This window comes from Idiotropiscis lumnitzeri, chromosome 16 (assembly GCF_059441095.1).
Source record: "Idiotropiscis lumnitzeri isolate Australia: NSW breed Sydney's pygmy pipehorse chromosome 16, RoL_Ilum_1.0, whole genome shotgun sequence".
Classification (NCBI taxonomy): domain Eukaryota; kingdom Metazoa; phylum Chordata; class Actinopteri; order Syngnathiformes; family Syngnathidae; genus Idiotropiscis; species Idiotropiscis lumnitzeri.
Genome location: NC_142406.1, coordinates 14,884,235 through 14,910,024, shown reverse-complemented (window position 1 = coordinate 14,910,024; position 25,790 = coordinate 14,884,235). Strand labels below are relative to the sequence as shown.

The 25,790-nt window shown below is 42.7% G+C and overlaps 4 protein-coding genes and 4 long non-coding RNA genes across 18 annotated transcripts; 3 read left to right on the top strand and 5 right to left on the bottom strand.

The window, feature by feature from the left end:
* Window positions 1-964: 964 nt before the first annotated feature.
* On the top strand, window positions 965-4,952 carry LOC148321668 (uncharacterized). Its single transcript, XR_015846812.1, has 4 exons — window positions 965-1,370; window positions 1,881-1,978; window positions 4,767-4,839; window positions 4,918-4,952. It is a non-coding gene; the product is annotated as an uncharacterized LOC148321668 (long non-coding RNA).
* Window positions 4,420-4,807, bottom strand: LOC148321669 (uncharacterized). Its single transcript, XR_015846824.1, has 2 exons — window positions 4,667-4,807; window positions 4,420-4,597 (listed from the first exon to the last, which is right to left on the bottom strand). It is a non-coding gene; the product is annotated as an uncharacterized LOC148321669 (long non-coding RNA).
* LOC148321667 (uncharacterized) lies at window positions 4,909-6,571 on the bottom strand. Of its 8 annotated transcripts, none has more exons than XR_015846815.1 (8): window positions 6,312-6,571; window positions 6,183-6,228; window positions 5,843-5,887; window positions 5,639-5,687; window positions 5,507-5,576; window positions 5,297-5,378; window positions 5,102-5,204; window positions 4,909-5,005 (listed from the first exon to the last, which is right to left on the bottom strand). It is a non-coding gene; the product is annotated as an uncharacterized LOC148321667 (long non-coding RNA). The 8 variants fall into 8 exon arrangements; XR_015846813.1 differs by having other exon boundaries at window positions 4,940-5,005; window positions 5,093-5,204; XR_015846814.1 differs by having other exon boundaries at window positions 4,940-5,005; window positions 5,093-5,204; window positions 5,843-5,884.
* LOC148321666 (uncharacterized) lies at window positions 4,951-8,467 on the top strand. Of its 3 annotated transcripts, XR_015846823.1 has the most exons (5): window positions 4,951-5,029; window positions 5,100-5,215; window positions 5,321-5,608; window positions 5,846-5,931; window positions 7,742-8,455. It is a non-coding gene; the product is annotated as an uncharacterized LOC148321666 (long non-coding RNA). The 3 variants fall into 3 exon arrangements; XR_015846822.1 differs by having other exon boundaries at window positions 5,100-5,608; window positions 5,846-6,612; window positions 7,742-8,467; XR_015846821.1 differs by having other exon boundaries at window positions 5,100-5,608; window positions 7,742-8,453.
* A 112-nt stretch (window positions 8,468-8,579) lies between these two features.
* LOC148321665 (uncharacterized) lies at window positions 8,580-9,829 on the bottom strand. The gene is made up of 3 exons (XM_088318354.1): window positions 9,697-9,829; window positions 9,558-9,619; window positions 8,580-9,381 (listed from the first exon to the last, which is right to left on the bottom strand). Exons 1-3 carry the CDS (start codon window positions 9,717-9,719, stop codon window positions 8,675-8,677), a joined length of 792 nt encoding a protein of 263 aa, XP_088174480.1. The 5' UTR covers window positions 9,720-9,829; the 3' UTR covers window positions 8,580-8,674.
* tpbg1b (trophoblast glycoprotein 1b) lies at window positions 9,777-15,592 on the bottom strand. 2 transcript variants are annotated; one of them, XR_015846803.1, is made up of 3 exons: window positions 14,125-15,592; window positions 11,800-13,275; window positions 9,777-9,880 (listed from the first exon to the last, which is right to left on the bottom strand). XR_015846803.1 is itself a non-coding variant. In XM_088318353.1 (2 exons), exons 1-2 carry the CDS (start codon window positions 14,409-14,411, stop codon window positions 12,420-12,422), a joined length of 1,143 nt encoding a protein of 380 aa, XP_088174479.1. In that variant the 5' UTR covers window positions 14,412-15,592; the 3' UTR covers window positions 11,782-12,419. The 2 variants fall into 2 exon arrangements, 1 of the variants encoding a protein (XP_088174479.1); XM_088318353.1 differs by lacking the exon at window positions 9,777-9,880 and having other exon boundaries at window positions 11,782-13,275.
* Window positions 15,593-17,566: 1,974 nt separating this feature from the next.
* tmem222b (transmembrane protein 222b) lies at window positions 17,567-19,692 on the bottom strand. Its single transcript, XM_088318351.1, has 6 exons — window positions 19,510-19,692; window positions 18,763-18,847; window positions 18,660-18,691; window positions 18,484-18,580; window positions 18,155-18,285; window positions 17,567-17,994 (listed from the first exon to the last, which is right to left on the bottom strand). The coding sequence occupies exons 1-6, from the start codon at window positions 19,629-19,631 to the stop codon at window positions 17,907-17,909; spliced, it is 555 nt and encodes a 184-aa protein (XP_088174477.1). The 5' UTR covers window positions 19,632-19,692; the 3' UTR covers window positions 17,567-17,906.
* A 2,363-nt stretch (window positions 19,693-22,055) lies between these two features.
* paqr7a (progestin and adipoQ receptor family member VII, a) lies at window positions 22,056-23,973 on the top strand. Its single transcript, XM_088278571.1, has 2 exons — window positions 22,056-22,166; window positions 22,820-23,973. Exon 2 carries the CDS (start codon window positions 22,832-22,834, stop codon window positions 23,894-23,896), a length of 1,065 nt encoding a protein of 354 aa, XP_088134697.1. The 5' UTR covers window positions 22,056-22,166; window positions 22,820-22,831; the 3' UTR covers window positions 23,897-23,973.
* Window positions 23,974-25,790: the final 1,817 nt, after the last annotated feature.

Here is a 25,790-nt window from a genome sequence, read left to right as displayed (position 1 = left end):
GCACAAAAGGTTCGCAGTTAATGTGGACGCTACAGCAGCCGACATGGAGAAATTATTTCATTGTGGGAACCTCTGCTCATGCAATCAACAACTTTTTACTTGGCGTTTAAGCAAGGTAACCCAACTAGCCACGCGTTTAAAGACACGAAACAAAGTTTACACAACGCGCTGGTCAATACAAACACTTCCTCTGCTTCATTTCATCGGGATTTTCACTTCCGGGTTATATCACCGTCAACCTAAAAAAAAACTTTATTTTCCAGTCTGTCAACAAACAACAAACATTAACAACACACGGTTTAAGAAAAAAAATAAACCTCATAAAAGCAAAAAAATCTATAAATATATATCGTCCGAGTTTAGGGGCATCCTACGATCTCGCCAACAAAAATAATAATTTTGAACCGCATTCGACAACAGCTACAACAGTACAACACTCTTTTGCATGACGTGTTTGACCATGCAATCGTTATCAGTTATCCGCTACTTGGAAGTAGTTACAGAAATTCACCACAAGAGAGCAGCATATAATGTGTTTTTCCCCTTTCCCCTTTAAACGTTGGTATGTTTAATCTATGTGTTTTTACCATACAATACAAACTACTTGTCATCCTGCTGCAAAAACTATTGGGAAAATAACAGGCGCAAAAACACAGTGAAAATTAAAACGAGACAACAAGGACCCTTTTACTCTAAAAAAAATACAATGAAATTGTAACAATATTTGACGCGTTCGTTGTTAATTATCAGTGTAGTATTGAGTCAAAATTTAATTTAAATAGAACTGACATTTTCACGTCTATTTATCCTTTTTCTTTTAAAAAATTATAATAGTGATTTACATTTTTGGACTCTGGGTGTGCCGTTTAGCACATTTACGATAATTTCTCCCCCTCATTCATTATTCGCGACGTTACATTATGTCACTGAGAGTGTAGTCCGACGTGTGAGCGGGCTGCGTGGGTTCGGTTCCCAATCGGTGACGGTGACTATGTCTACCCTGTGATTGTCTGGCGAACTGGTCAGGGTGTGATGAACCCGTAGATATCTGGGATGCGGTCCAGCACTCTTTCGCCACTCTATACAGAACAAGCGGTGTGGATAATTACATGGCTGTGCAAGTTTTGTCTTTTTTTGCAGGCTAGTTTAGCCACGACCCGGAAGTTAAATTGACCGGAAGCGGAAGCGAAGAATTGTTTGGGAACGTCATGTTGTGGTTTTGAGTACCGTAGCGTTTACTAAGACTATTTGGCACTGTTTATTCGTGCAAAGGCGTCCACAATGAAGGAATATTGTCTCCACGTCGAACCGATGAAGGATTATTGGCTCCACGTCGATCTGCTCAAAAGTGGCGACGCGTTTGTGCAAAGGTAACGCGTCCTCAACTTTTCCACGTTTTCACAGCTTGTTCCTTTAGAAGTACATTTCTATTTAAAAATAATAATTGTCTCCAATTTAGCGTGTTCCTCATGTGACTCTGTTAGATCAAAACACGTGGTGCATGTGCACAATCTAACGCGACGCTTTACTATTTGTTATGTGGTCATGTGACTACTTTTTAATTAAAGTATCTGTCAAAAACGAGAACGTCTCGATAACGTAAAGTAATAATACACGTATCGTCTGTTTTAAATGCTTTTAAAGATCACACTGACCTTAACGAGTGCATTTTTGCTTTCGATTAAAAAATGGACAGCCTGTCATCAAAATAAACTTAACATTTAATAATTAGCGGCATGAACATTTAAGAGTATTTTAATACTTTGTAGTTATTGTCTGGCAAGCCACGTTTTTTTTCTTTTTGCAAATTGACCCATATGCAAATTAGTGCATATGCAAATGAGCTCACTCAATGTTTATGTTTTTGTTTATTTTTACAGGATGGAGGATGTTTTGGACACCAAACAACCGACAGATTCACAGTTCTGGACATCTGGACTCGTCTGCACTCCAAAGACGGCAACTTTTTTTCGGACTGGTGAGTGTTCTGTTTCAAGGCAAGGGAATCCATGCTGTGTGCGTAAGGGGGTACCATGCCAAATCATTCCAAAAAAATTAATCTTGCCAATTTTCATTTTAATGAAAGTTGTTGTCCTTGGTAGTGATGGCATAACATTAAATCTAAAATTTGAGGTCAATTAGAGCAGTTTTTAGGTGCTACAAACCTGTGCATATTAATTAGTTTGGCAAAAAGGGGCGTGGTTATCTTACTTTAAGCCCTTTTTTCTCAGGAATTACTTTGTCAATCTTCACAAAACACATATTTTTGAAATGGGAACTTAACAAGGAATCCAAATCTGCAATCGTTTAGCAGATCAGTGCACATTTTTTTAACAGCTCAGCTAATTAATATTCGGGTGGCTGTAACTCCAAAATCTCTGCTCTGATTGACCTCAAATTTCAGATTTAGTGTTGTGCTATTACTATCAACAAGTACAGCAAGTTTCATTAAAATCGAAATCGGCTTGGTTTTAAACCCACTGAGTGATTTGGCATTGAATGGCCCCTTGAGGAGGTGAGTGTGATGACACTTAGTCATTTTTCAGTGCACCTTGACCTCTGCTTCATCTACTGCACACATACAAGCTCATCATTCAATGCTTTTGAACATTTGTTTTTTTTCTAAATGGTCTAAAAATAATTTGTATTTTTAATAAATTGCCAAAATAACACAGATTTGTTGTTTTTTAAATAAAAAAAATATAAATTTTGCCTGCTAATGAAAAAGTATATTTTTTACAAAAAAATCTTTTAGCACATGTTCAGAAGCATTGAATGATGTTCTTGTTGTGTTTGCAAGTGTTGTGCAGTACTTGAAGCTTTGGCCTGTTGTGCTGATGTGACATCACACACTCTTCCTCAAGCACACATTGTGGCATTTTCTGCTGTTGCTTCCATGTAGAGCCTGTCAGCCAGTGTTTGTGTTTAACTTAAGTCAAACGTCATTGCTAAAATGGTGTCTAACTGTTAAAAAATAGCGTGTTTGTGTAGTATATTGTTTAACTGTAATCAGAATGTTTGTTTTTTTGCTTACTGCACCCTGACTGAGTTAAAAAAAAATATATATTTTTTAAAGCGTTATTCACAATTAGTTTTTGTCATGTTCTCATTTGTTGAATGGAAGGCAACTGGACTGTTTGAGATTTTTTTGGCCTCTGATCCAAGCAGGCTTCTTGGTTTCATGCTCAAAGCCAGATGGGACAGCTCGCCATCTGGCCTTGAGCATGAAAGCAAGAAGCCTGCTTGGATCAGAGGCCAAACAAAAATCTTACAAGAAAACTCAAACAGTCCAGTTGACATCCATTCAACAAATGAGAACATGACGAAAACAAATTGTGGATAACAATGCTTTTTAAAAAAAAAAAAAAAAAAAAGTTGAAAAACTCAGTCAGGGTGCAGTTAGCAATCAAAACTTTCAGACTTCAATTACAGCTGAGCAATTTACTGTGCAAAAACTTTAGTTTCAACAATTTGACACCATTTCAGCAATGTTGACGTGTGACAAAAGTTAAACACTGGATGACAGGCTGTTCATGAAAGCAGCAGCAGAGATCGCCACAATGTGTGCTCGAGTCAGTCATGTCCGTGCGCTTTGACCTCTGCTTAATTTATGACATATGGTGTAAAATTATGTATTTAAAAAAAAATGCATCTCTTCAAAATATATTGTTGAACTGTAAATCGAGTCTCCGTGTTTTATTGCTCACTACACCCTCACTGAGTCTAAAATGGCCTTGTTCTGGATGCCAACTGGACTGTTCAGGTTGTGCTGGAAAACGTTTGGCCTCTGCTCCGAGCAGGCTTGTTGGTTTCATGCTCAAACAGCAGATGGCGAGCTGTCCTTGCTGGCGTTTGAGCATGAACTCAAGAAGCCTGCTCGGACGAGAGGCCAAAAGTCTTCGAGCGCGACCCGAACAGTCCGGTTGTCGTCCAATCACGGCCCGGAAAAAGCATGTTTAGTAGCCACACCCACTTTGAAAATCTGGATTTGTCATGCGAAAATATTTCCATAGCTCCGCCCACCTCTCAAAAAGACCAATCAGAACCTGGCATGCTAAATATTTTGCATAACCCCGCCCACTCTGCCAAATCAACCAATCAACTTGCAGGTATGCAAATAAATTTGCATAGCCACGCCCATTTTTGGGCTAAAACGATCGATTTTGGCACTTATTTGCATGTCCACACCCCTTTATGCTAATATTGGCATTGTATGTTAATTAATTTGCATAACTCCACCCCCTTGCCGGCCCAACCAATCGGATCACTAGCTGCTTGCTAATTTGCATTGCCACACCCACTTCTTAGCAAACCAACCAATCAGATGGCTGCTTGCTACCTCATTTGCATAATACCCCGCCCACCAACCTCTTTTTTTTTTTTATGTTTTATGTTTTTAATTGACGTTACAAAAATTCATGACATGTAAGCTTTTATTTATTTGCAAAGTACATGTTGAATGACTGGAAAAAAATAAAACAAAGGTTACAAAATTATTCAAGATAAAAATGCAACCGTTAAAAGTTGGACAGGGGTCACCTTGCCGCCGTCTGGCGAAGTCGTCAGCCAGCGGGATCAAAGTGTGGAAGGCCACAACCTCGAGGAAGGGGACATGCGAGTTAAAAACATTTCTTGTGCAGTCAACAGTTGACAAAATTAAACCTACCAGGGATGAGGATCAAAGTTTGCAGGCTGCATTCACAGGAAGTTGTCAAGTGCAGTCAGAGCACGCAACCGTCTCAAACTCGTCTTCCACTTCTTGGCAGGCTGCTCCCAAGTTGGCTTCCGCACCTTCTTGATGTGGTCCTCCAGCTGACCGAGTCAACGCAACGATGCAGAGTAAGCAAAGAGCCAACAGTCAAAAAATAAGTTTGCACAAATAAGTTTTGTTGAAATGACCATTTATTTTACTTGCAGATTAAAAATCAAGTTGCACACCATGGAAGGGGGGGGGGGGGGGGGTAGTTGCACTGCGAGGACAGCTTGGGCCAGTGTGTCGTGACTTCTGGGAAACAAAAAGAAAGGCATTGTGAGTCAAAAAACAAACAAGTGTTGAAGATTAAATGCATTACCACAAGCTTGTCAAAATTACACTTCAGACATTTCGGGATGCTGGACCCTTCTGCTTGAGGACGAACAGTTGCCAGTTCTGCAAACTTCGCCATCATGTCGAACTGCTTCTGAGGGCTCCACAGGGGACAAAGCTAAACGTGAGGTAAGCACGAGACAAGTCCAATTTCTTATTTTTAAAAGTATATTATCAACATGAAAGATTTCAGATGCAATGGCGACGTACTTGTAAAAATTCTTCATCCTGCAGATGCAAAATGTTGGTGGCCAGCGTGTAGAGTCCATGACAGCTCCTTCACGTTAAGATTCTGCACACAATCAAAAAAAAAAAAAAAAAAAACACGATTAAAATTTTAAATTTGTCAAGCTTGGGTCATATCACAGAATGATGATCATAGCGCCATGTTTCCCCAGCACCTAAAACATACAAACTAACATTTAATTGTTTTAAGTCCGAGTAGTTGTTGGTTTAGGTTCTTCAGGGCCAAGATGTGCTTTGGCGCCACCTGGTGGACATAAGCAGGAAGAAAATCAGCATGTGAGTATTGGCGCAGAATGGTAAATGTACCTTTGTGAAGGGCTTGACTGAAGAGCATCTCATTGCAGCTTTGGGGGAACTACAAAAGAGAAATTAGTTTAAAAAAATGTTAGTCAGCCATTTTGTTTTGCAGAGTGATTAAAGCTTCGATGTTGTAGCTCCTCTTCACCATGTGCTGAAACTAAATTAAAACATGATATCATATTTGGATGCATTTGAGTGTTTTTATCTCACCAGTGACGAGAGCAGAGCTGAGCAGGACATCTCGGCAATGACCTGCTGGGTGGGCACACAGAGACACAATGTTAGAAACATGACATTTGGTAAGCGCATTTAAAATGGGGGGTAAAAAAAAAGAGAGACGCCGTTTTAGAGTAAATTTGGCCATTCGCTGCAGGATGCAAGCCTGTGGGGAGAAATTGAAACAATTAAAACAAAGCAATAGTTGATTCGCGTTTGAATTGTTAACATAAAAACGCTGGCAACTTAGCTTCTGCCAAACGCGGCTCTTTTTCTGCAATGCAAAAAATACAAAAAAGGTGCGTTAGTTGAAAAGTTCACAGAGTTTACTTACCGCTTTAAATCTCAAGCATTTGTGTCATTTCAATTAAACACTCGAGCTGCAAGATAGAAAAGTTATTGGACGCCGAAAACGTTATTTAATGGTCAAAGTTACAATGATCTGTTTAAAAAAGAAACTTACAAACTTTTGGTCATCTTGTTGAGACGTCGACGTGAAGCTGTCAGCTCGGTGGAGAAAGAGAACGCCGGTTCAATTTGTCGCAGCTTAAATAGATTTTCGCTAACGACGTCGTCACGTGGTTCTTTTTTTTCCCAAAAAGCTTTATTTAAACAAGAGAATAAAAAAAGACAAAACTTTGCCAGAAAAACTAGAGAAAACGTGTGAAGCAAGTCAGGTGGGGATCGAACCAGCACCGTTCGGACGTGCTCGCACCAGAATCCTTGTCGTTGACCATTCGGCCGTATTGGCCATACCACTTCCGGTATTTTTGTTTTTTATATATTACTCTTTCACATTGTCAGCTGAATTCTAAATATTTTAAACTATAAATCCAAACTAGGCACTGTCGTTGGAAAACCAAAATTAGTCGAGTGGTTTTCGACTCTGCGTTTGGTTTAGATGTATCCGTGATCGAATCCCGTTTTCTGCTTATGTGCATTTATGTGCAACGTTGGTGCAGAGAGCGAGACTCGAACCTGGGTCACCTGAACCGGACTCAAATTTTTAGACCATTCAACCAACGTAGATGAAATTTTTCGAATTTTTTTGTTGCTATTTCACTTTCATATATTCCAGTTTTATTTTTTTTATTTACTTTCCCTTCTGGTGTGGTCCCGTGGTCTAAACCAGCGATTACGGCTGTCGTGGTCTTGGTTCGTTTCCCGTCCTTATCCTTATTTCTATGTATATTGAAAAAGTTTGCAAAGAGCAGGGTTCGAACTCCGTCAATGCGGTACCGGAATCCTTTTCTTATACCATCGGCCAACCCGTCGTGTCGATTTGGCCCCCAAAAAAAATGAAAGTCATGAGTTCGCAGCCTGATTTTTTCTTTCCACTTCTCTACCGAATCCAAGGACGGCCATTCTTCTGAATGAGTACCAAGTCAATCCTATACAGTTACTGTAGTTATCCACAGGAGGGCAGTATTACATCACATCTTGTGCTTCTCCTCTTTCCTCGAAACTTATGTCTTGGTTTGCCTCTGCACACTGTTGCGTTTTTTATATGTGACTCATTTGAACATAAAGAACATACAAAGATTGAACTTGGTTATGATGTCAGCTTTATTTGGAGAAACACAAGATGACAAAGACATTTCACATTGGGAAGTCCAATTTGAATTGATTTTTTATTTAACGACCATTCTGCTTTAGTATAGTGCAGAACCTAAACTGGGCCCAAAAGTGAATAACAAAAATCTCTGAATAATTTATGCTCCCCTAAAAGCGGTCATAGTCAAATGGAATGTAAAGAATTGAACAGTTTGTGCGTCAAAATTAATTGTGGCGAACCAGTGTGTACCATGTTTGACTTGTTCACCAGGTGAAATGAGGCTAAGAACACCTGAGATTAATGTAAGAATGTCCACTCATATTTTTCCCCCTCTGCAGTCATGATGGCCTTAGACAGCTGTGAAACGGGATGGATACAAGTGAGCAATTGTTGCTCTTCTGCAGACCCTCAATAATCACACTTGACCGGTGGGTCGCCATCTTGCCGTAGCTGTGAAGTTCACCTGATGATTCCTTCGTGCACACCTGTCTCCAATTGACCTCCTGGCATGCCGTCACGTCCGCTATTTAAATCCAAGCTTCTTCTCCTGCTTGTTCAATTATGTTTTGCACAACAGCGCCACCCGATGACCTGTCATGATAGTTTCGTTTAAGCGTATCACATGCAATGAAGTGCAACCTGGATGTCATGATACACGCTCAATTGCCTTCAGGCGCTAGTTGTCGCCACCTCGTGGTCATTGTGAGAAATGCTGTCGGTGACAACACCCGGGAATCAGAAATATATCGACGAGCCGTTCCATTTGTGCCCTGTGCTACGCATTTTCGTTTGAGATATTAAAAAAAACATGAAAAAAAACAGTAATTACACTTCCTTACTCGCGCCAGACAAATGAGAGAAAAAAATAAATAAAATCAAGCAGCATTTCACCTTTAACATGTCTTTTCAAATGACCAGTCATTTTTAATATTGCTTCCAAACATAACATTCAGCAATTGACACGGACCGTCCGCCATGTGCACGTCTACTTAAAGGTGCAGCGGTTTTTAAATGTGCGATGTAAATGAAGGCGTGTGTATTAAAGGGAAAGTCAAGCCAGAATTGTCTTAATTCTATGCCACCCTCCCCCAGTAGTACAAACATTCGGATTAATATATGTCCAATGAGTGAATCCATTTATTTAAAAAAAAAAAAAAGGACTATGACAAGTGGAGATCACGATTACGTTTTATTTCCAAAACACTAAAATGGTGACCGTCACTGCTGTTGGAAAAAAATTGAAAATTCCATTCAAGTGAATGCTCTTCTGGTCAGGATCTAAGCTTGACTCTGGTCCACTTGGTCCGTAGGTGAGAATAGCGGGTGGCGGGCTTGACCCTTGGGCTCTCTCGTGGGACGGAGTCCTTCAGACGCCTGATGGCGAAGCCGCCAAATTGAATGGGGATCATTAGGACGTTTGTTGGGGCGTAGCGTTGCCCGTTGAAGCTCACCACGGACGACCCAGGGTTCACCTGCGGCAGTTTACTTTGGAATGCCATCTGGGCGTTCGTCCAGCTTCCTGGATTTTGACCAATCAGGACTTTGGTGGCAGTGCCAGTGGCTGACGTCTCCATGTTGGCGGAGAACTTCCGCTTGCCGTAGCCCGGCAAGAACAGGTTTGACGATTTCATGGTGGAACGGCGGCCATCGTTTGCTTGCTTGAGTTCCGTTTGTCCGATTGCCACGTTAAACCTACTCAGAGAACCCGAACTTACAATGGCGGTCGAGAGGTGCGACTTTTTGGGAAAGGCGTTCTGGGGAGCCATGGCCACAGGGTGTCGTCGAACCACCTTGAGTGACGAGTAGCCGCCAAGAGATGATTGTTGGTAGCCATTAGCGGCCATGGCGCTACTCCTGCCGCTTTGGGCCAAGGCTTGTCTGAATCGATTCTGGGGCGGCTTGCCGGTGCCACCGTTGCGTCTCGGACCGCCGTTGTCGTCGTCATCTTGCACGAAGCCAACATATGTCTCGCCGGGAGCTACAAAAATAAACATCTTTACTTGCATTTAGGTGACATTCTGCATGAAGATTTTTGGGAACTTTGAGGAAGCGTTTGAGCGCATCTCGGATTCTTTAGGACACACGAGCGGTTAGCCCGACAGGTATTTAGTTTGGGGTCGCGGAGCGTTTGAATATGAACGCGTTTGCACTCACCCGCTTGAGAAGCCCACGAACAGCGAACATGCTCTGCTCGGAGTAAGCAAATCAGCAAGAGCCTGCACACAAAAAAAAAAACACTTAGACACTCCACATTCCTTGCGCACATCAATAATTTCCAGTGCCACTTACTTACCCCAAATAAATTCCACAAGCCATTTGTGCATGCGGCCCGGGACAAAGCAACAGAAGCCACACAACTTCAACTCTGAGCTGCTTGCTCTGCACTAGTAGCAACAGAAGCGCTGCGACGCTTTTAAGCAGGCCAATCGGCACCTGATGGCCATCAGGTGTGTGCTTTCATTTTTTTTTTTTTTAACCTATCAATGTGAAATCACAATCCAGTCAAATGTAAATATAAATATATTCAAGTAGGGCGACATGATTATTTGAAATCACAAACTTTTAAATTATGGGGGAAAATAATAAAATAAAAATTGTACTTTCCTTTCCTTTTTTTATTTAATTTTCATTTTCATCATAGGGAGAGGACTTCCTTCCTTCCTGTTCTCGTGCAACGGATGACCACATGAGTGTGGTGGCTTATTTTCAAAGACACAATTTCCTGTGACAGGAAATAGCACTGGCGACCGCTCGGTTCACCTTTTATTTTTTTTTTGCAATGTTTTCATACGTCAAAATTCAAGACGTTGGCATGAAATGGCGAAGAAGTGCAACTTTTGTTGAAAAAAAAAGCAAATGACTAGCAAAGACGGATTTGATCGCGGGTGTCTTTGCAATGGCCGCGTCTCTCGGGTACACTATTGTCTTTCCCAGACGCGCCGCTCGATTTCAGGGCGAGCTATCGACGCGTGAAGCAGATGATGAAGTATTCCGCCACTTGCCGCTTTCTTGTCCCTTCCATAAAATGGGTCAAGGCCATTTGCAATCAACAAGGAAGCCTTTCATGGTGCTTCTTTATTCACTTACCGGGCACGACAATATACTCTCCTTTTCCTGAAATGTACAAATCCTAATTTTGATTTAAATTGACAAATTCTGGTGCATAACCTTTCCTTGAAATCCTAAACATGATTTGAAGCCCTACTTTGATACCCTAATCTGAGTTGAAAGTCTTATTTTGAAACCTGCAGCAGGCAAAGAAGAAGCTGGAAGTGCTTGTTCCTTTTCTATCATGGCTGCTCCGCTGCAAATATTTATATATTTTTTTTTTTGCTCTGCTGCAAGCATGACAAGCCAACGGCACTCGTAATGACGTTGGGGTGGGGGGCACTTTTGTTATTTGACACCCACGGGGGCTGCCCCACCCCACTGAGCACCAAGCCTGTGACATGTTGCGTAACAGCAAATAATGAGCCCCCCCCCGCTCCCAATTCTTCCACCCCCGGGACCCCCGTCCCAGCGGGGATGATTAAGAATGATGACACTTAAACAAAAGCGGCTGCCGAATGCTCAACTTTGTCATCGTGAGGGAATCCGATTACGTGGCGGCGTAATGTAGAGCGAGTATCAGTGGACCTCTTTCAGGGGGAGTGGAGGGAGTGAGTGAGTGTGTGTGTTGGGTTGAAAAAAAAAAAACCTCAACACAAAGCTTTTGTTTTCTTTGCCATTCGAGCCGACCTTTGTGTCTGCGCACCAACAGGTCGTCATCGATTTCTCTGCGTTTACTTCTAATTGTTACCTCCCGCAAGGAAACGTTCGAAGACATTTGTTGGCTTGCTAGCACTCGATTAATGAGCGAATAATAAGCGATTGAAAATGAAAATACGATTTTTGTTCTCAGCCTAAAAGTTTACGAAAAAACTAAATTTTAGCAATTCGTTGTTACGTTTTGATTTTTAACTCTTACGAATTTTGAACTAATTGTAACACATACTCACCAAGCCAGCGGTTAAAAAGATTTATTTTTTTAACATTACAACTTTTCCTTAAATATGACGTGATGCGCCTGACGTTACAAAAAAGCCACTTAGGACATGCAATACGCAAACTTCTCACGTCAAGATTAAAACACACATGGCAACCTGCGTATTTCACCAGTTTTTTTTTGTTTTTTGTGTGCACGGAACGCCGGTCACAGTTTGAACCAGATCACGTTCCAAATTGGCATGTTGGGCAAACAAGTCAAAATTGCTCTCGCTACTTTCTGTTTCCGCCTTCCACCGTACTTTTATTTTGGTATTGCACATGCACAAAACGGCGAGGATAGACGGACAATGCTTCTTCTTTGGCTTGAAGAAAAAAAAAAAAAAAAAAAAAAAAAAAAAAGGGTTTTTACCTAAATACTGGGAAGCGCAGCAAAATGGGGGGCAAAGAAGTCATTTGAAGCCGCGACAAGGTATTTATGCCTTCTTGTGTTAAAAAGTCGCCCGTAAAATGTAAATTGCAGTTGTTCCCATCGCTGAATGAATGCGGCCGCTGTTGTCGGAAATCATCTGTATCTTATCATGGGGAAGAAAGAAAAGGGAGAAAGTTCCTTAAACAGAAAAACATGGAGCTGGCTTTTGAAGAGCCTCGGCCTCCGCGACTGGTTCTCATCATTGTGACAATAAAATTCAAGGCGCAGAAACAAAGCGTCGGGTGGGCGAGAGGGGTTGAGTTGGGGGGGGCGGGGGGGGGTGTTCACGAGAGACGTCGGAGAGGCTCGGCCTGGGCTGAATAATCCTCCTTCCTGATGTGAAGCGCCTGAAATATACATATCTGCTTCTCAAAACTCCGTTTGCTTCTCCATATGAGCTCTGCGGTTCACCGCTGACCCGTCCTGGGTGACTTGAGGCACTTGCTGTTTACGTGGAAGACAAGAAGCAGGAGTCATGAGACGTGCGTGTTGGGAGGGGGTCCGGGGGTCGTTTCTATACATATTCACAAGTTTTGGCTTCCGCTGGGATTGTTCAGGTCTTACATGTCGGCGCTCGGGGACATCTGGGAGAGGCGGGGGTCCGAGTCGGTCTCAAAGCGGTAGTGGTAGCCGTCCCACACCTCCCTGCAGGCGTCGCGCATGTCGTACACGCGCTTCTTTATGCCCCGGCGGTTCAGGTAGAGTACAAAGAGGAAGACCAGCCCCACCAGACCCAGCACCAAACCCAGAAACACGTAGGAAGTCTGCAGGGCCAGGTCGGCGCCGGCGCCCCTCACGCGGCACCCCAGGCCGCCGGTGGTGCCCACCACTGAGAGGAGCGAGGTGTTCCTCAGGGCGGCGGGGAAGGCGCAGACCAAGCGCTCGGGGTCACGGACGCGTCCCTGGGAGCGGTTGAGCCAGCGGGCAAAAGGTTCGATCCCGCACGCGCACGTGAAGGGGTTCTCCCCCAGGAGGATTTCGGCCTCCGGGAGCGAGTCCAGCTCTCGCAGGCCCTCCTCGGGGACGTTCTTCAGCGAGTTGAGCGTCAGATCCAGTTCCTGGAGATCCTCCAAACCGGCCAGGGTGCTGTTGCGCACGGCCACCAGGGAGTTGTTGGCAAGCAGCAGCCGGCGAAGTCCGGCCAGGTGGGAGAAAACGCGCGACGGCAAGTAGATGAGGCCGTTGTGCGACAGGTCGAGGCCGCGCAAAGAGGTCAGCGCGCTCCAGCGCAGCGCCGTGGCCAAGTCCAGCACGGCCGAGTGGTTGTAGAGGGCGCGGCTCAGGTTGAGCTGGCGCAGCGATTGGTTGGCCACCGTGAAGGCCTCCGGGTGGACCACCGCCAGCTGGTTGGAGCTCAGGTCCAGCGAGCGAAGACTCGGCAGGCCGGAGAAGGCGTGCGAGTCCACCTCGGAAATCCTGGAGGATAGATAGATCACATTCACGTGAAAACTGCCTTGAGGACACTTAATGTGGCGCCTTGAGTTGTTCGGTTCATTTTTGGTTTGTCTCGCAAGCATACATTTTGGAAACAAGTTTTGCATGCTGACAGTAAACTCGCATTCACAAAATGTTTCCGTTACGTCTGCAAGCTTAATGCTAACACTCTCCTGTCGCCACTGCAAGGTTTCTCTCATGCATTTATCATGGCAGCCGAGACAAAGACCAAACGTTAAACTTAACTGACAGATCTTGTAAACACGAAAAAGTATATAGAAAAATAGGTAAGTGGTGGTCTTTTTCTTCTTTTAAAAAAATGATCAGCCACGCACAAAATTAGCCAATTGCAATATTTAAAAATTAAAAAAAATATATATATTTATATATAATCTGTAAAGGGATGTGAAATTTGATCAAATTATGTCACAAGTAAAATTATTATTTAATGAAATGATGACTAACATTTTTTGTTCCTCGCTTTCACGTAAATATGTTGATATATAAAATGGCAACGAAACTTGGCAGTTAACTACAAAATCTATCCTTGAAAAATGAAACAAATATAAAGGGTAACAATTTTCTTTTTTTCACCTTAAAAAAATAAATTCCAACATTTTAAAATAAACCTCATGCTTAAAAATTTGTAAAATAAAACAAAACTGTAACAAACAAAAACAAATTAATTGATGTACAAAACAGTGTTCGAAAAACTGCATTATCGGAGTGAAGTAGTAACTTTCCGGCACACTTTTTGAAAATAATAACCAAGGGGTTAATGAAAGATATAGATTAGATTGATCAGATCGATTCGATTCGATAAGATGTTACCTGTTATTGCTGAGGGAAAGGTTGGTGACATTGTCGAGGCCTTTGAAGGAGTCGGGTCCGATGCGCACGATGCGGTTGCCGGTGATGAAAAGGTTCCGTGTGTATCCGGGGATCCCGACCGGGACGCCGCGGAGGTCCTTGGCCACGCACTTCACCGTATGCGCCGCCTCGGAGCACTCGCAGCCCGGCGGGCAGGAGGCGGCGGAGGACGGTGCGTAAACGGAGCCCAGCAGCAGCGGCAGCAGCAGCGCACGGCAGAGGAGGCGACTGCGGCTCGAGTCCGGCATGTTTGGCACGAAAGAAAGGATGAAGAAGAAGAAGAAGAAGTGGAGAAGGATCACATCGCCACTGGCTGCTATCCTGCGTGGCCGCGCGCCTCGAGTGCCGAGCCGAGCACTTCCATGCGGACGCCAGCAGCCACGAGTGGGGGTTGCCGGCTAAGTGTGTGAGTGTGTGTGGGGTGGGGGTCCTTTGCAAGAGAAAGGAAAGAGGGCGTAGCTTCCTTGCAAACAAAATCAAGTTAAGAAAAGAATAGAGAAAAAAAAAAAAAAAAGAGCATCGCGCACGCATCCAATGGGGAGGAGCTTGAAGTTCGGGGGCCGGATCCAGATCCAGTGGGTCGTCTCAGACACAACACTGATGTTAATTTAAAAAGGATGCTCTCTGTTAATATTCTTCTTTTTTTTTTAAAACTAAGGAATTTAAATTGATTACCCTCAGACAAATTGAAAGTCACAACAATTGACAGCATCCAAATGTGCAATCGCAATCAAATCCGGATTACACTTTGAAATTGATGCTAAAAAGTGTGATCGGGATCAGAACAGAATTCACTTTTGCTGAATGGCCAATCTGGATGACAAAGATCCGAGCGGGATCAAACTTCTATTGCAGCCAAAGCAATCTTGCACATACCCAGAATATTTACTTCCAAAAGTGTTCAACATGGATTGAATCCAGAATAAATTCAACGAAACTACAAATGTGCAATATCAACAAAATACAGATGACACTTTTGGATCCTATTCCGATTAAATCTCACAATTTGTATGACAAATAAGGCTTTTGACACACACATAAAAAAAATCTATCTTTCTATACATCAGGTTTAAAGATTTTTTTTTTTAATTCAATAGGTGTCCATTTCACAAGGTTGCAGTTCCTCTGACTGCATCCTGTCCCGTCAGCCGCGTTTCATCCCGAGATTATTCCCTTTGACGCCGGCCGCCTTTGATGTGGATTTAAAACGCATGGCGGGGACTTTTGGCTCGGACGCTGACTGGCTGTTTGCCATCTTCCCACCCAGGTGGTCAGCAGCACTGCGGGGTGAGGGAGCGAGTGGGGGGTTGGGGACCAGACTTGTGAGGGGCCCTCCTTTCATGTGCACAATAATGGCCCCTGAGTGAGACTTTGGAGTGCGGGCAGGGGGGCGGGTTTAAGTATCAAAGCACGGACTGAAGGATGGGGGGGGGGGCTCTTTTCTTTAACGTGTATTCTGACAATTTATAATCATTTTAAGAAAGATCCAAAAAATGAGGAAAATCATTTTTTTAGAACAATAATAAACATCTTTATTAGTGTGTATATATATATATGTTCATAAATACATTCTTGACTGCAAAATGGTTTTGCTTGGAGTGAGTCTACAGTTCTGATTTTGGGATTAGAGGATTGCGTTTGAGAGTCAGCAAACCATCCTAAGCGTATATATGCCTCCCCCCCCCCCCCCCCCCCCCCAACCCCCTGCCACAGGTCTCTGCATTCCACGACCTGCTGCCTCCTGGCTACCTAAAGGGACCGCAGCGGTGGCACAGCTTTCAAGAAAAAAACTTTATTAAAAAAAAAAAAAAACTCTTAGAAATGATTGCTCTGTTGCGCCAATAATCCGCCGACATAAGAAGGCTTTGAAACTTTGAATGAAATGCAGTACAAACTCTGAAATTGTCATGTTTAAGTAAGGTCAGAGCCGGAATCGAGTACAACGTAGACAACTATCTTAGCTTATAAGCGACTTAGTTAGCACGATCGAGGATTTTTTTTTTTTTATATTTGAGACTCGTGCCATAGCAGCCGCAAAGCTATCTTTAGTCGTGCGTTATTCTCGCAGGACTGAAGCAGCCGTGATTACGCGGGCCAACTTTGAAATTACAAAGGTGGAAAACAGCAGGAGCGACACTTGTCAGCCATGGTGTGCGAGTGTTAGTGGGCTTGGGTTATTCGGTGAAAAGAAAAAATCCTGAGCCATCCTGGCTACCTGCTGCTTCTGAACAGAGAGGGGGGGGGGTCTTAAGGAGCTATTTGATTGGGAACAATGGCGGGATTTGGATGGACTCACCACAGCCATGGTAACTGAGGTGGAGTGACGGCCATCATGTCGAATTAAAGGGGCAAAAATAACATGAGGAACATGAAGGCTGTCTAAAAAAATAAATAAACAGCACTCAAGTTGAACAAAATGGGCTGCTCTCATAACGTTCATTTCCTCAAATAGAGCCAAAATTAACCATGTGGGTCCTCTTGACCTCACCTAAAATAAATGTTTTTCCACGTTGGTGTCATCATTAGATGGCTGCAAGTACTTGTTCCGAAGATAGCCGATATGTTTCTAGGTAATTAGCACTGCACTGCAGACTAGAGCAGATGTGACATCTGTAAATCTGCCATTTAGATTGGGAGATCAAAATAAATGTGTCAAGCGAAGAATTTTGGAACAAAAGCTGCTTTTGGATTTATCAAAAATAAAGGCTTCCCCAACAGTCATTATTCAGGGGGCGTCATTTATTCTGACATTTGATACCAGCAGGTCATGACCACGAGAAGTGGCATCTGTAAAGCAGGACGTCAAAGATCAAGTGCTGCGAAAAGCCTGAAATGATCGCGGACATTCTCTTGAGTCGTTACAGTTACCGTGACGCAAGAAAAAGTGCCGTGCAGAGCAGTTTGGACCATAAGAATTAATTGCACGCCACTCTTTTGTGGTTGAGTAAGTGAACTCCCGCTGTATGGCGGTGCATTGTTTGCACCCTCACTATCACGTAGAAGTTTTAAGCAAATGTTTTTTTTTTTTTATTTCAAATACATTAAATAATTGTAACATATACGCTAACTTTCATGAGCCAGCCTATGGCATTTCACATTATACGTTAGCATTAAGCTAGCAGACTTCCAGAAAGATGAAATGTTATGGTCCGTTTGAACATTTGGGTGCTTAAATATAAAATGCTTATTTCTTTAATTTTTTTTTTTTTAGAAAAAACTTCAAATAAGATTGGTTAATAAATAGCTTAAAGCAAGCACGCTTTGCAAATTAAATGAACTGCACGAACGAGTCCTCTTTTCATTTCTGTAAAAGGATATTATAGAAAGACAGTCTCCAAATCCTCGACCACGAAAAGAATAAGGAAGTTGTTTTGAACAAGTTGACATAGTATCGCTATATCGCAGGTGGGTCTGGAACATACGAGACTCCACCGTAGAGATTGTTGTCCTGGGTCTCTTGCGCTTGGCACGCTTTTTCAACTCAGGAGTTGGCACTGACCCGCACTTTAACGGCATGACGTTACTCATCGGCAAGACGAAAGGCAAGTTTTCCTCAAAAGAGATGTGTATTGTTATTGTTTTAGATTGTGTTGGTGTGGTGCGTGGCAGTGGTGGAGTTGTGTGTGGCTGTGTGTGAGATATTCATTCCTGCGTCGCGTCTCTTTCAGGGTTTTTTTCAAAGTCTTTTTTGACAAAAAAAAAAAAAAGGCCTCACGTAGTTCCCCAACATTCCCTGCGGGAGGTCACCGGAGGTTGATGGCGAGCGTCACCGTCACGATGACGCCCAACAGCGCGAGGAAGGGCAGCCACGTCTTCAGGAAGCCCACGCAGCTGGAAACCAAAAATCCCACAGCAAGATCAATACAGCAAAAATTTAAATTAAAAGTCAATACTTTTTTCCGCGACATTTTAGGGTATCATTTCCAAATTCGTAAATTTAATGCTATTAAGTCTGTTTAAGAGGCAGCGGGAAATGTTCAATGTGCATTACCTGACGTGCTTTCCGTGCAGGAGCACCAGGAGGCAGAGCTTGACCATGTTCCACGACGTGCTGTTGTCGTAGCGCATCAGGTTGAGTGCCATGGCCACGTGTGAGTGGCAGTTGTCGCAACAGAGGTTGTGCTTGAAAGAACAAACGCACACAATAAATACAATATGTTATGCTACGTTTGTAGGAGTACATTTTTTAATACGTTATCAGGAATCCGGTAATATTTATTGCATTCACTTAGTTGATTTCTTTTGCCCCACAGATGGGAAATTCATTGATCGTATTGAGTTATATATTTATTTATTACAAATAATGTAAAAATAATCTACCATCCTGTGCTTGTATTCCTCCGAAGCGTCGTGTACGGCAATGTCCCAAGCGCTAGAGCCACTGGCGTAGACTTTGCTCACGTCCAGCATCCAGTACCTCCAATGACAAAAAACAATGTAGGGTAGAACGTGAGTCCAGCTTCAGTTAGAGATGCAAAAACATGAAATAACCTCACTTTGTTGGTTTCCCGAAAGCCATGTTGTCTTCCTGCACGACAATGGAAAATGTTGAGTTGAGTAGCGCACACACATAGCTATGATCAAAATTACATGACTTACGGAAACAAAGTAGGGTCCAGCGAAATCTCGGATAACTCCAGTGGAAGTGCAGATGCCCATGTGTCCAATAAATGGAAATAACCATCTGTCAAGACAAAGAAAATAGTCATATGATTAAATTAAGTTTGCTATAAAAAATGTATCTTGTAGTATTTAGACAAAATGATGCTAGAAAAAAAAAGAAAATACGCAAATACATTACGCCAACATCGGAACTAATATATACTGTAGTTTATGTATTTAATAGTCACAAAATATTGGAGGTTTAGTAAAAGAATTACAGGAAGAAACTAAAATGCACTTTAACTTTTACAGGCGTTTACCTTTGTACACGTTCTACTATTTGCTGTTTCAGTAGCTTGTTTTTTGCAAAACTGGCATGTGTTTAACAAGAAATTAAAGGGAAAAACTCAAAACAGGTTTTTGATTTGTAAATACATTTCCAAGGACGTCAAATTCTGTCTTTCTGACTCCTCCAATCTCTGGTTCTTATTCACACATTTTCAGCGCTATCAAACTTTTCTCACTCTTTTTAAATGCTGAATTATGTATGCTGAAATTCCAGTATCAATGCTTTCGAGACATTGTTGAATAAATGGTGTTATTATGAAGTCAGCAACACGGTATGTTTGACAGCTAGCTTGCTGAGCTAAGGAAGCTGTCACTTCGTGTAGCCGTCATCCGGGTATTTTTGCCCAAAAGAAGCCGAGAACCACAGCGTAGAGCTAATTAGTTAGCTTAACTCACGACAACACGGGGATGGGCGTCCACACGATACAATGAGGGAAGCGACCGGCCAGTGGGTTAATCTTTTCCGACGCTATGTGATAGTTCTTCATGGTTTCCTCCTTTTCAGTTGAATCGGCCATACTAAACTGAGGGGGGATCAACTTCCCTACAAACACTATAAACAATCACGTTCCGCCTACGATTGCCCCAAGCCCGGCATACGCAAGGGGCAAGAATCTTCCGTTTGAAATTCAAAATAAAACACAAAAACGCGTTTATCGTCAGCGCAAACGTGATAATCGTACAAAAACATTTATTATATTTGGATATAGTCTTTAGTCGTTTACAATTACCTGTACACACGCGACACAAAAGGAACGATACAGTTTGTTATGCAGGTACACAATCTTATTTTGAAACAAATCGCCAAACTGGTCGGAGCAGCATTTTTTGGATAGCTTGATTTTGCCGTTTGCATTCAATGTTTTTGAATATATTTACGGCATACAAGTGTTTTTTTATGAAAATATTTACTGTAATTCAGAATTAAAAATTTCAAGACATGTGGCATAAAGGGGCACGCTTAGTTTTTCGATTGGATTGTTTTGTACGATACCAAACTCAGCAAAAGTGAAATTCAGAATTTAAAATGCACCATCCATTAGCGGTTAATTTAATTCAACATTCTCCAAAATCATGAATGTACATGCTCATGTGAAGGCTAAATACTAAATGTTATAAATTCTAAAAAGAAAATATTTAATTCATAAATACTTTTTTAATAAACGGCTGATAAATCAGTCATCAGAATTTATCTGTCAAATTTCAATTGACATAGAAAATCCAATTCAGCCAGGCCCTTTTTATAAAAACAATGCAGATATAACTTACACGAATGATCACAGGAATACATTATTTATCCTCTGCAAAAAAAACTGCTGCTTGATTACTGCGGTCTTCTTCTGTTTCATTGTCAAATTTACATGCAGTGCGTCAATGTATTACACTGCCCCCTTGTGGACATTGTGCACAAGTGCAATCAAAAGTGTTTTTTTTTTGTTTTTTTTACATTCTATTTAATTGTGTTATTAGTCTTTTTTTTTTTTTTTTTACAAATAAGTACAGTACTGTAGAGTGCTAGTTTACTTAGTAAAAATGTTACCTACCTTTTTGTTGGTGTTTTTAGGGAGCTGTAACAGATTGGCACTTCTAAAAGAAAAAAGAAAGATGATTTGAGTTGAGTGTTCTGAGTAATATTACAGTAGAAGTAAACATGTCTTCACATTTTGTCCACTAAATAAAATACAGAAATAAAAGCTAATTATTTCTTGGGTGCAATGCATCATTTTTGGCAAGTCAAAGCATTACACAAGAGGATATTATCTGTGTTTTATCCGCCAAATACAGCACAAACACCATCTCCCGATTGATGTAGTTATAAAGTTGCAAGTGAAGCGTTATCTGCAAACAAAAGGCCAGACCAAGGACCCCCCTTGGGCCTTCTGCGCTCCATCCAGACTCCCATTAGAGGTGACAGGCCATATATTGTACACGGAGAGCCAAAACAAAGTGCTCAGCAAAAAAAAAGAGCAGGGTATTAATTAGAAAAGTCACACCGGTGGCGGGAGAGCTCTGGGAATTCTCCCGGCGAAATGCCGTCTCCACATGGTGTGAGTGCAGCCAATTAGAGGCCGCAGATGCACCGCCATGCGTCGTCCTTTTCACGTGCAGTCAAAGAAAAATGTCAGCCGTCTACTCGTTTGTGGAAAGGCAACACGTCTGGGGATAGAAAGTGGACAGATCACATCACAAGAAGACATCATCATGCGCTTTAGTGTTTGTTTGTTTGTGTTACACTCGACTACAGCGGGCGGTAACAGTGAATTTAACGGCTAACATTTGTAATGAGATATATATATATATACACATATATATATATATATATGTGTGTATATACATGACTTTTTAATGTACATCACATGCTGTTCAGTTAGAAATATATATAAAAACTAAATTGCACAATACAATCTTATTAATTTATATGCTAGTTATCTCTTGTTGAGTAATTTAATTTCATTTGGTAGAAGTTTTAGTTTTTTAATAATACATATTTGTATTTATTTGCTGTCAAATATTTTTAATTGTCATTTTAATTACATGCATAACGATTTGCTTTTGTTGGATTTTTAGTGCACAGCCGAAAATTTGGCACAGAAACTATCGCAGTAAAAAACATGACATTATTTATGATACACAACATGAAAATATCCAATAATAATACATTCGTACAATCCAGGTAAAACGTAAAAGTCTCCTGTATGCCCCCCTTCAATAGGTGTGTCACTTGTTTTCTAAATAAAACTTTTTGCAATAAATCAATTTAAACTTGAACGTCAAAATCGTATTTTCTCCACCGGCGAATGCAGTGACAATCTACCGATCGATAAACTAGTGTAATAGTATCCATACGAGCAATTGTGCTATAGTACTTTAATTTTTACACTCCGACTTTTATTTTGTAGGCAGCGTCCGCATTAATTTTCCGTTTCACTTCCGTCTGAGAACTTGACGACGCCCTCCTCATCTGTTGAATACTTCTCATCTGGGCGAGAAAGACGACAGAGGACAGACGGACGCGGGGAGGCAGTTTTGTGGTGAAAAAGGCAGCCGACACGGTGAGAAAAAGCACGTTAGCAACATTGGAAACTTTTGCAACTCCACTGCAGAAAAAAAAGTGCGGAAGAAATACATTTCCCTAACTCCTTCGCCACTCATGCGGGCTTCACGGCGTCAGAGAAGATTGCTTCGATTTTTATTTTTATACTTTTTCTTTTCCATTGTCATACTTATAGAACAACTTGGCAAATGTATTCAGGCTTGACTTTAAGTTACATTTTTAATAGTGTCAACGAAATAAAACGTCGTGAATGGGGTCATCTTCAGTCGTGGGTTAAGCGGGAGGATTCAGCGTGACGTCACTGACAGGTCGGAAATACCTGAAGCTGTACATTAAAAATGCTCACATTTGGCCAGTATTTAAACACCGTAATATAATATGCACCAATCAGCAAACTCATTCAAGACACCACAACAATGAACGTGCTAAGATATACAAGATAATTATTTTCATAATTCATTTTGAAAATAAACCCGTGTTTGCCACTTTTTCATGTCAGGCTGCTCATTTGGCAACTACGCCACTATGTGGTCTCCTAAATCTATAAGTCCGACTTTGTTGGCGCCTCACCAGCCATGAACTTCGCCGCACATTACTGATGATCAAGGATATGGAATTCATTCTCAAAGGGTTTTGCGTACTTGTCCGCAGCTTCCCGTCGCCATGATGACCATTGTGATGGAGCGAATCGGTCGCCTCTTCATCAGCCTGCAGCACATCAAGCAGGTACCTCGCCTGCTGACCAGTGAGGTGTCTCCCACCGTGCCCGGCACCGTGCGCGACACTGAGGTGCCCTACTTCTTCCGTGAACGCTACGTCCGCGGCGGCTACCGGCCCCTCCATCAATGTTGGCGCTACTACTTTCTGTCCGCCTTCCGCCGCCACAATGAGACCATCAACATCTGGACGCACCTGCTCGCCTTCCTGGCCCTCCTGGCCAAGATGAGCCACGTGTCACAGACGGTGGATTTGGTGCGGGACCGGCATGCGTGGCCCTTGCTGATCCTCATCCTCTCTGCGTTTAACTACACGGCGTGGAGCGTGGCGGCGCACCTCCTGGGCGGCAAGTCAGAGCTTTGCCACTACGCTTTCTTCTTCCTGGACTATGTCGGCGTGGCGCAGTACCAGTACGGCAGCGCGGTGGTGCACTACTACTACGCGGCCGAGGAAGGGTTCCACCGGCGCGTGGGTGCCATCTTCATGCCTGTGGCGGCGTTTCTCAGCTGGCTGTCCTGCCTGGGCTGCTGCTACGGGAAGTACCGGAACCACGCTCTTCCACCTTGGGTGCGCAAAGTGGGCCAGGTCGCGCCGTCCACCATCGCCTACATGTGGGACATCAGCCCCGTGGCGCACAGACTCCTCGTCAGCAACGCCGACACCGATCCGGCCGTTGGGTACCACATGAGCCACATTGCCTTCTTCCTAGGCTGCGCCGTCTTCTTCGCCTTCCCCGTGCTGGAGCGCTGCTGGCCGGGAGGTTGCGACTTCCTGGGTCAGGGCCACCAGCTGTTCCACGTTCTGCTTTCCTGCTGCACAATGTGTCAGATCCACGCATCGCACCTGGACTACGGCAGGCGGCGGCAGGTGTACGCGGCACAACACGCCGGAAACGATTCCACGCTCGTCGTCGGCCTCTACGGACTGACGCTGCTCGTGTGCATGCTCATCGCTGCGTTCATGTTGAGGAAGGCCAAAAGGCTGCTGGACCGCCAGGCCAAGTGCAAGTGAAAAATCAACTCATGAGTACCTCACTGTTATCTACAGTACTACCGCAAAATATTCGGTACACCTAATGAGCGCCAATACAAGAGTCTGACACATCCCGGACAATCTAAATACATTTCAAAGCATCAAAAATCACAACCTTATTTCTAGTGCACTTTAAACACTTCATCTTCTTAAAACTTTTAACCGTACACGCTCATTAGCATGTTTATTAATATTTAAGTTTCATTTTAGTGCGTTAAGATGAGGGAAGGTATCCTTTTAATAGCACTTTTACGTGATTTCAATACATGTTGGGACGTTTGTAAAGAAGAAGGGATTTCACGTGATGTGTCTCACCTGAGTGGTGTTTTATTGACAATCTTGTGGGTGTTAAATGAACACAAGTGCCGTTATGTTCACAACATGCTAAATTGACCCCAATGGGTCGGGATTTCGAGCTTTGTTTAATGTGGAAAAATCCATCAAAGTGCCTTCAGTATCGCAATCATCGTTGTTTGGAATAATAAAGCATGCGGAACGTGGAGCCGAGCCCCTTGCTGCCGTTCAGCTTCGATCATTTTCAGTGACAAAAGTATTGCGTAACAATCCCAAACCAGTCTTTTGTGTTGCGTCGTTTCCATGGAAACTCTCCAGCCGGGTGTTTTGTTTTCACGCCGTCCAAAAAAATACAGTGGAAGCGGTGATGAGTGTTTTAAGTTCCATTTTTGCCACTTTTAAAGAAGTTTCCAGACATCAAAATAAAAAAGCTGACGTCCTGTTCATTGGAAGCGGTTAGTTCCGGGAACCCCAAAATATATTTTCGGAAAGACACTAAGAAGCAGGCGTTTTCAAGAGGGTAGCTCTGCTCTGAATTTTACGAAGCATTGAACTGAGTTAGCATGATGGATAATGTTTTTTACATGATTTCCTCTGGGGAATTTAGAAATTCACTGCACTGTATACCCATTTTCACACCAGGCACTTTTACTACACGACAGTGAATTGACTGCAAAAAAGGTGAAGCGTACGTCTCCTTTTTGCCGTTAATTAGTCACCCTTGAGGGGAGGACTGCAACTGTGATGTTCACATGCAGCACACGGGGAGCGCACAGCCGACTGGCCGGCTTCACCACGGAGGTCTCGCGCCGCTTTTGCGGTCTCCATGGCAGCCATTTAAAGCTCATGTTCCACCCGGCGTGGCCTCAGCGTGCCATTTGCATATGGTCGCACACTGTGTTGACGTGAATGAGTGCCTCGTTTGACACGGTAGACAAATCAGCACAGCGTGTCCTAGGAGCTTTTATACTTGAGGGAAACGATACGTGTGTGCGGAAGGGACGCGAGGAATTGATTTGTGAGAGAGAAATTGGTCAGAATGTTTAGTTTTTATACTGTTTTAATGCTAAAGCCGTGTTTATGACATTTCTGCCTCGGTTGAACACTCTAAAAAGTGGACTATTTTTGATAATTGTCTTTTTAATGTCCTGTCATCAAGTGCGAAATAAACAACTTCAGTCAAGCTGTTTTGAGCTGCTTATTTCTCAAAATATGCCCGTGAGCTGGATTTTGAAGTTACAGCGGGGCAAATTAACTCAACTGCCCCATGCTGAATTTCTCGGCCCAGGACTGGGAAACTAGGCTGGTCCAAAATTCAGAGCCACTTTCAAGCCAAAGCTGAACTACACTGAAACGCGTATCCTAAAAGGTAAGCAGAGCTGCAGTGCTGGAGACATTTTTGACGCTGTTTTGAGAAAAAAAAAAGAAAAAAAGTCAACTTTTGAAAGCCTGATGTGCTCGACAAAAAATGAGGGCAGATTCAGAATGTGCAAAAAAAATAAGTCACAACGAACCGTTTACTTGCAACTCTAAGTAAAAAAGTAAAAATGTTTGACTAGTCTCATTGATTGCTTTTTTT

Coding starts and splice junctions, on each gene's coding strand:
- LOC148321665 (XM_088318354.1), bottom strand. CDS start 9,719: ATGGCTTGTGGAATTTATTTGGG. Junction 9,620..9,696: donor GCTTGTGGAATTTATTTGGG/GTAAGTAAGTGG, acceptor TTTTGTGTGCAG/GCTCTTGCTGATTTGCTTAC. Junction 9,382..9,557: donor TTCGTGGGCTTCTCAAGCGG/GTGAGTGCAAAC, acceptor TTATTTTTGTAG/CTCCCGGCGAGACATATGTT.
- tpbg1b (XM_088318353.1), bottom strand. CDS start 14,411: ATGCCGGACTCGAGCCGCAGTCGCCTCCTCTGCCGTGCGCTGCTGCTG. Junction 13,276..14,124: donor CTTTCCCTCAGCAATAACAG/GTAACATCTTAT, acceptor TCTATCCTCCAG/GATTTCCGAGGTGGACTCGC.
- tmem222b (XM_088318351.1), bottom strand. CDS start 19,631: ATGGCCGATTCAACTGAAAAGGAGGAAACCATGAAGAACTATCACATA. Junction 18,848..19,509: donor ACGCCCATCCCCGTGTTGTC/GTGAGTTAAGCT, acceptor TTGTCTTGACAG/ATGGTTATTTCCATTTATTG. Junction 18,692..18,762: donor CTGGACCCTACTTTGTTTCC/GTAAGTCATGTA, acceptor ATTGTCGTGCAG/GAAGACAACATGGCTTTCGG.
- paqr7a (XM_088278571.1), top strand. CDS start 22,832: ATGATGACCATTGTGATGGAGCGAATCGGTCGCCTCTTCATCAGCCTG.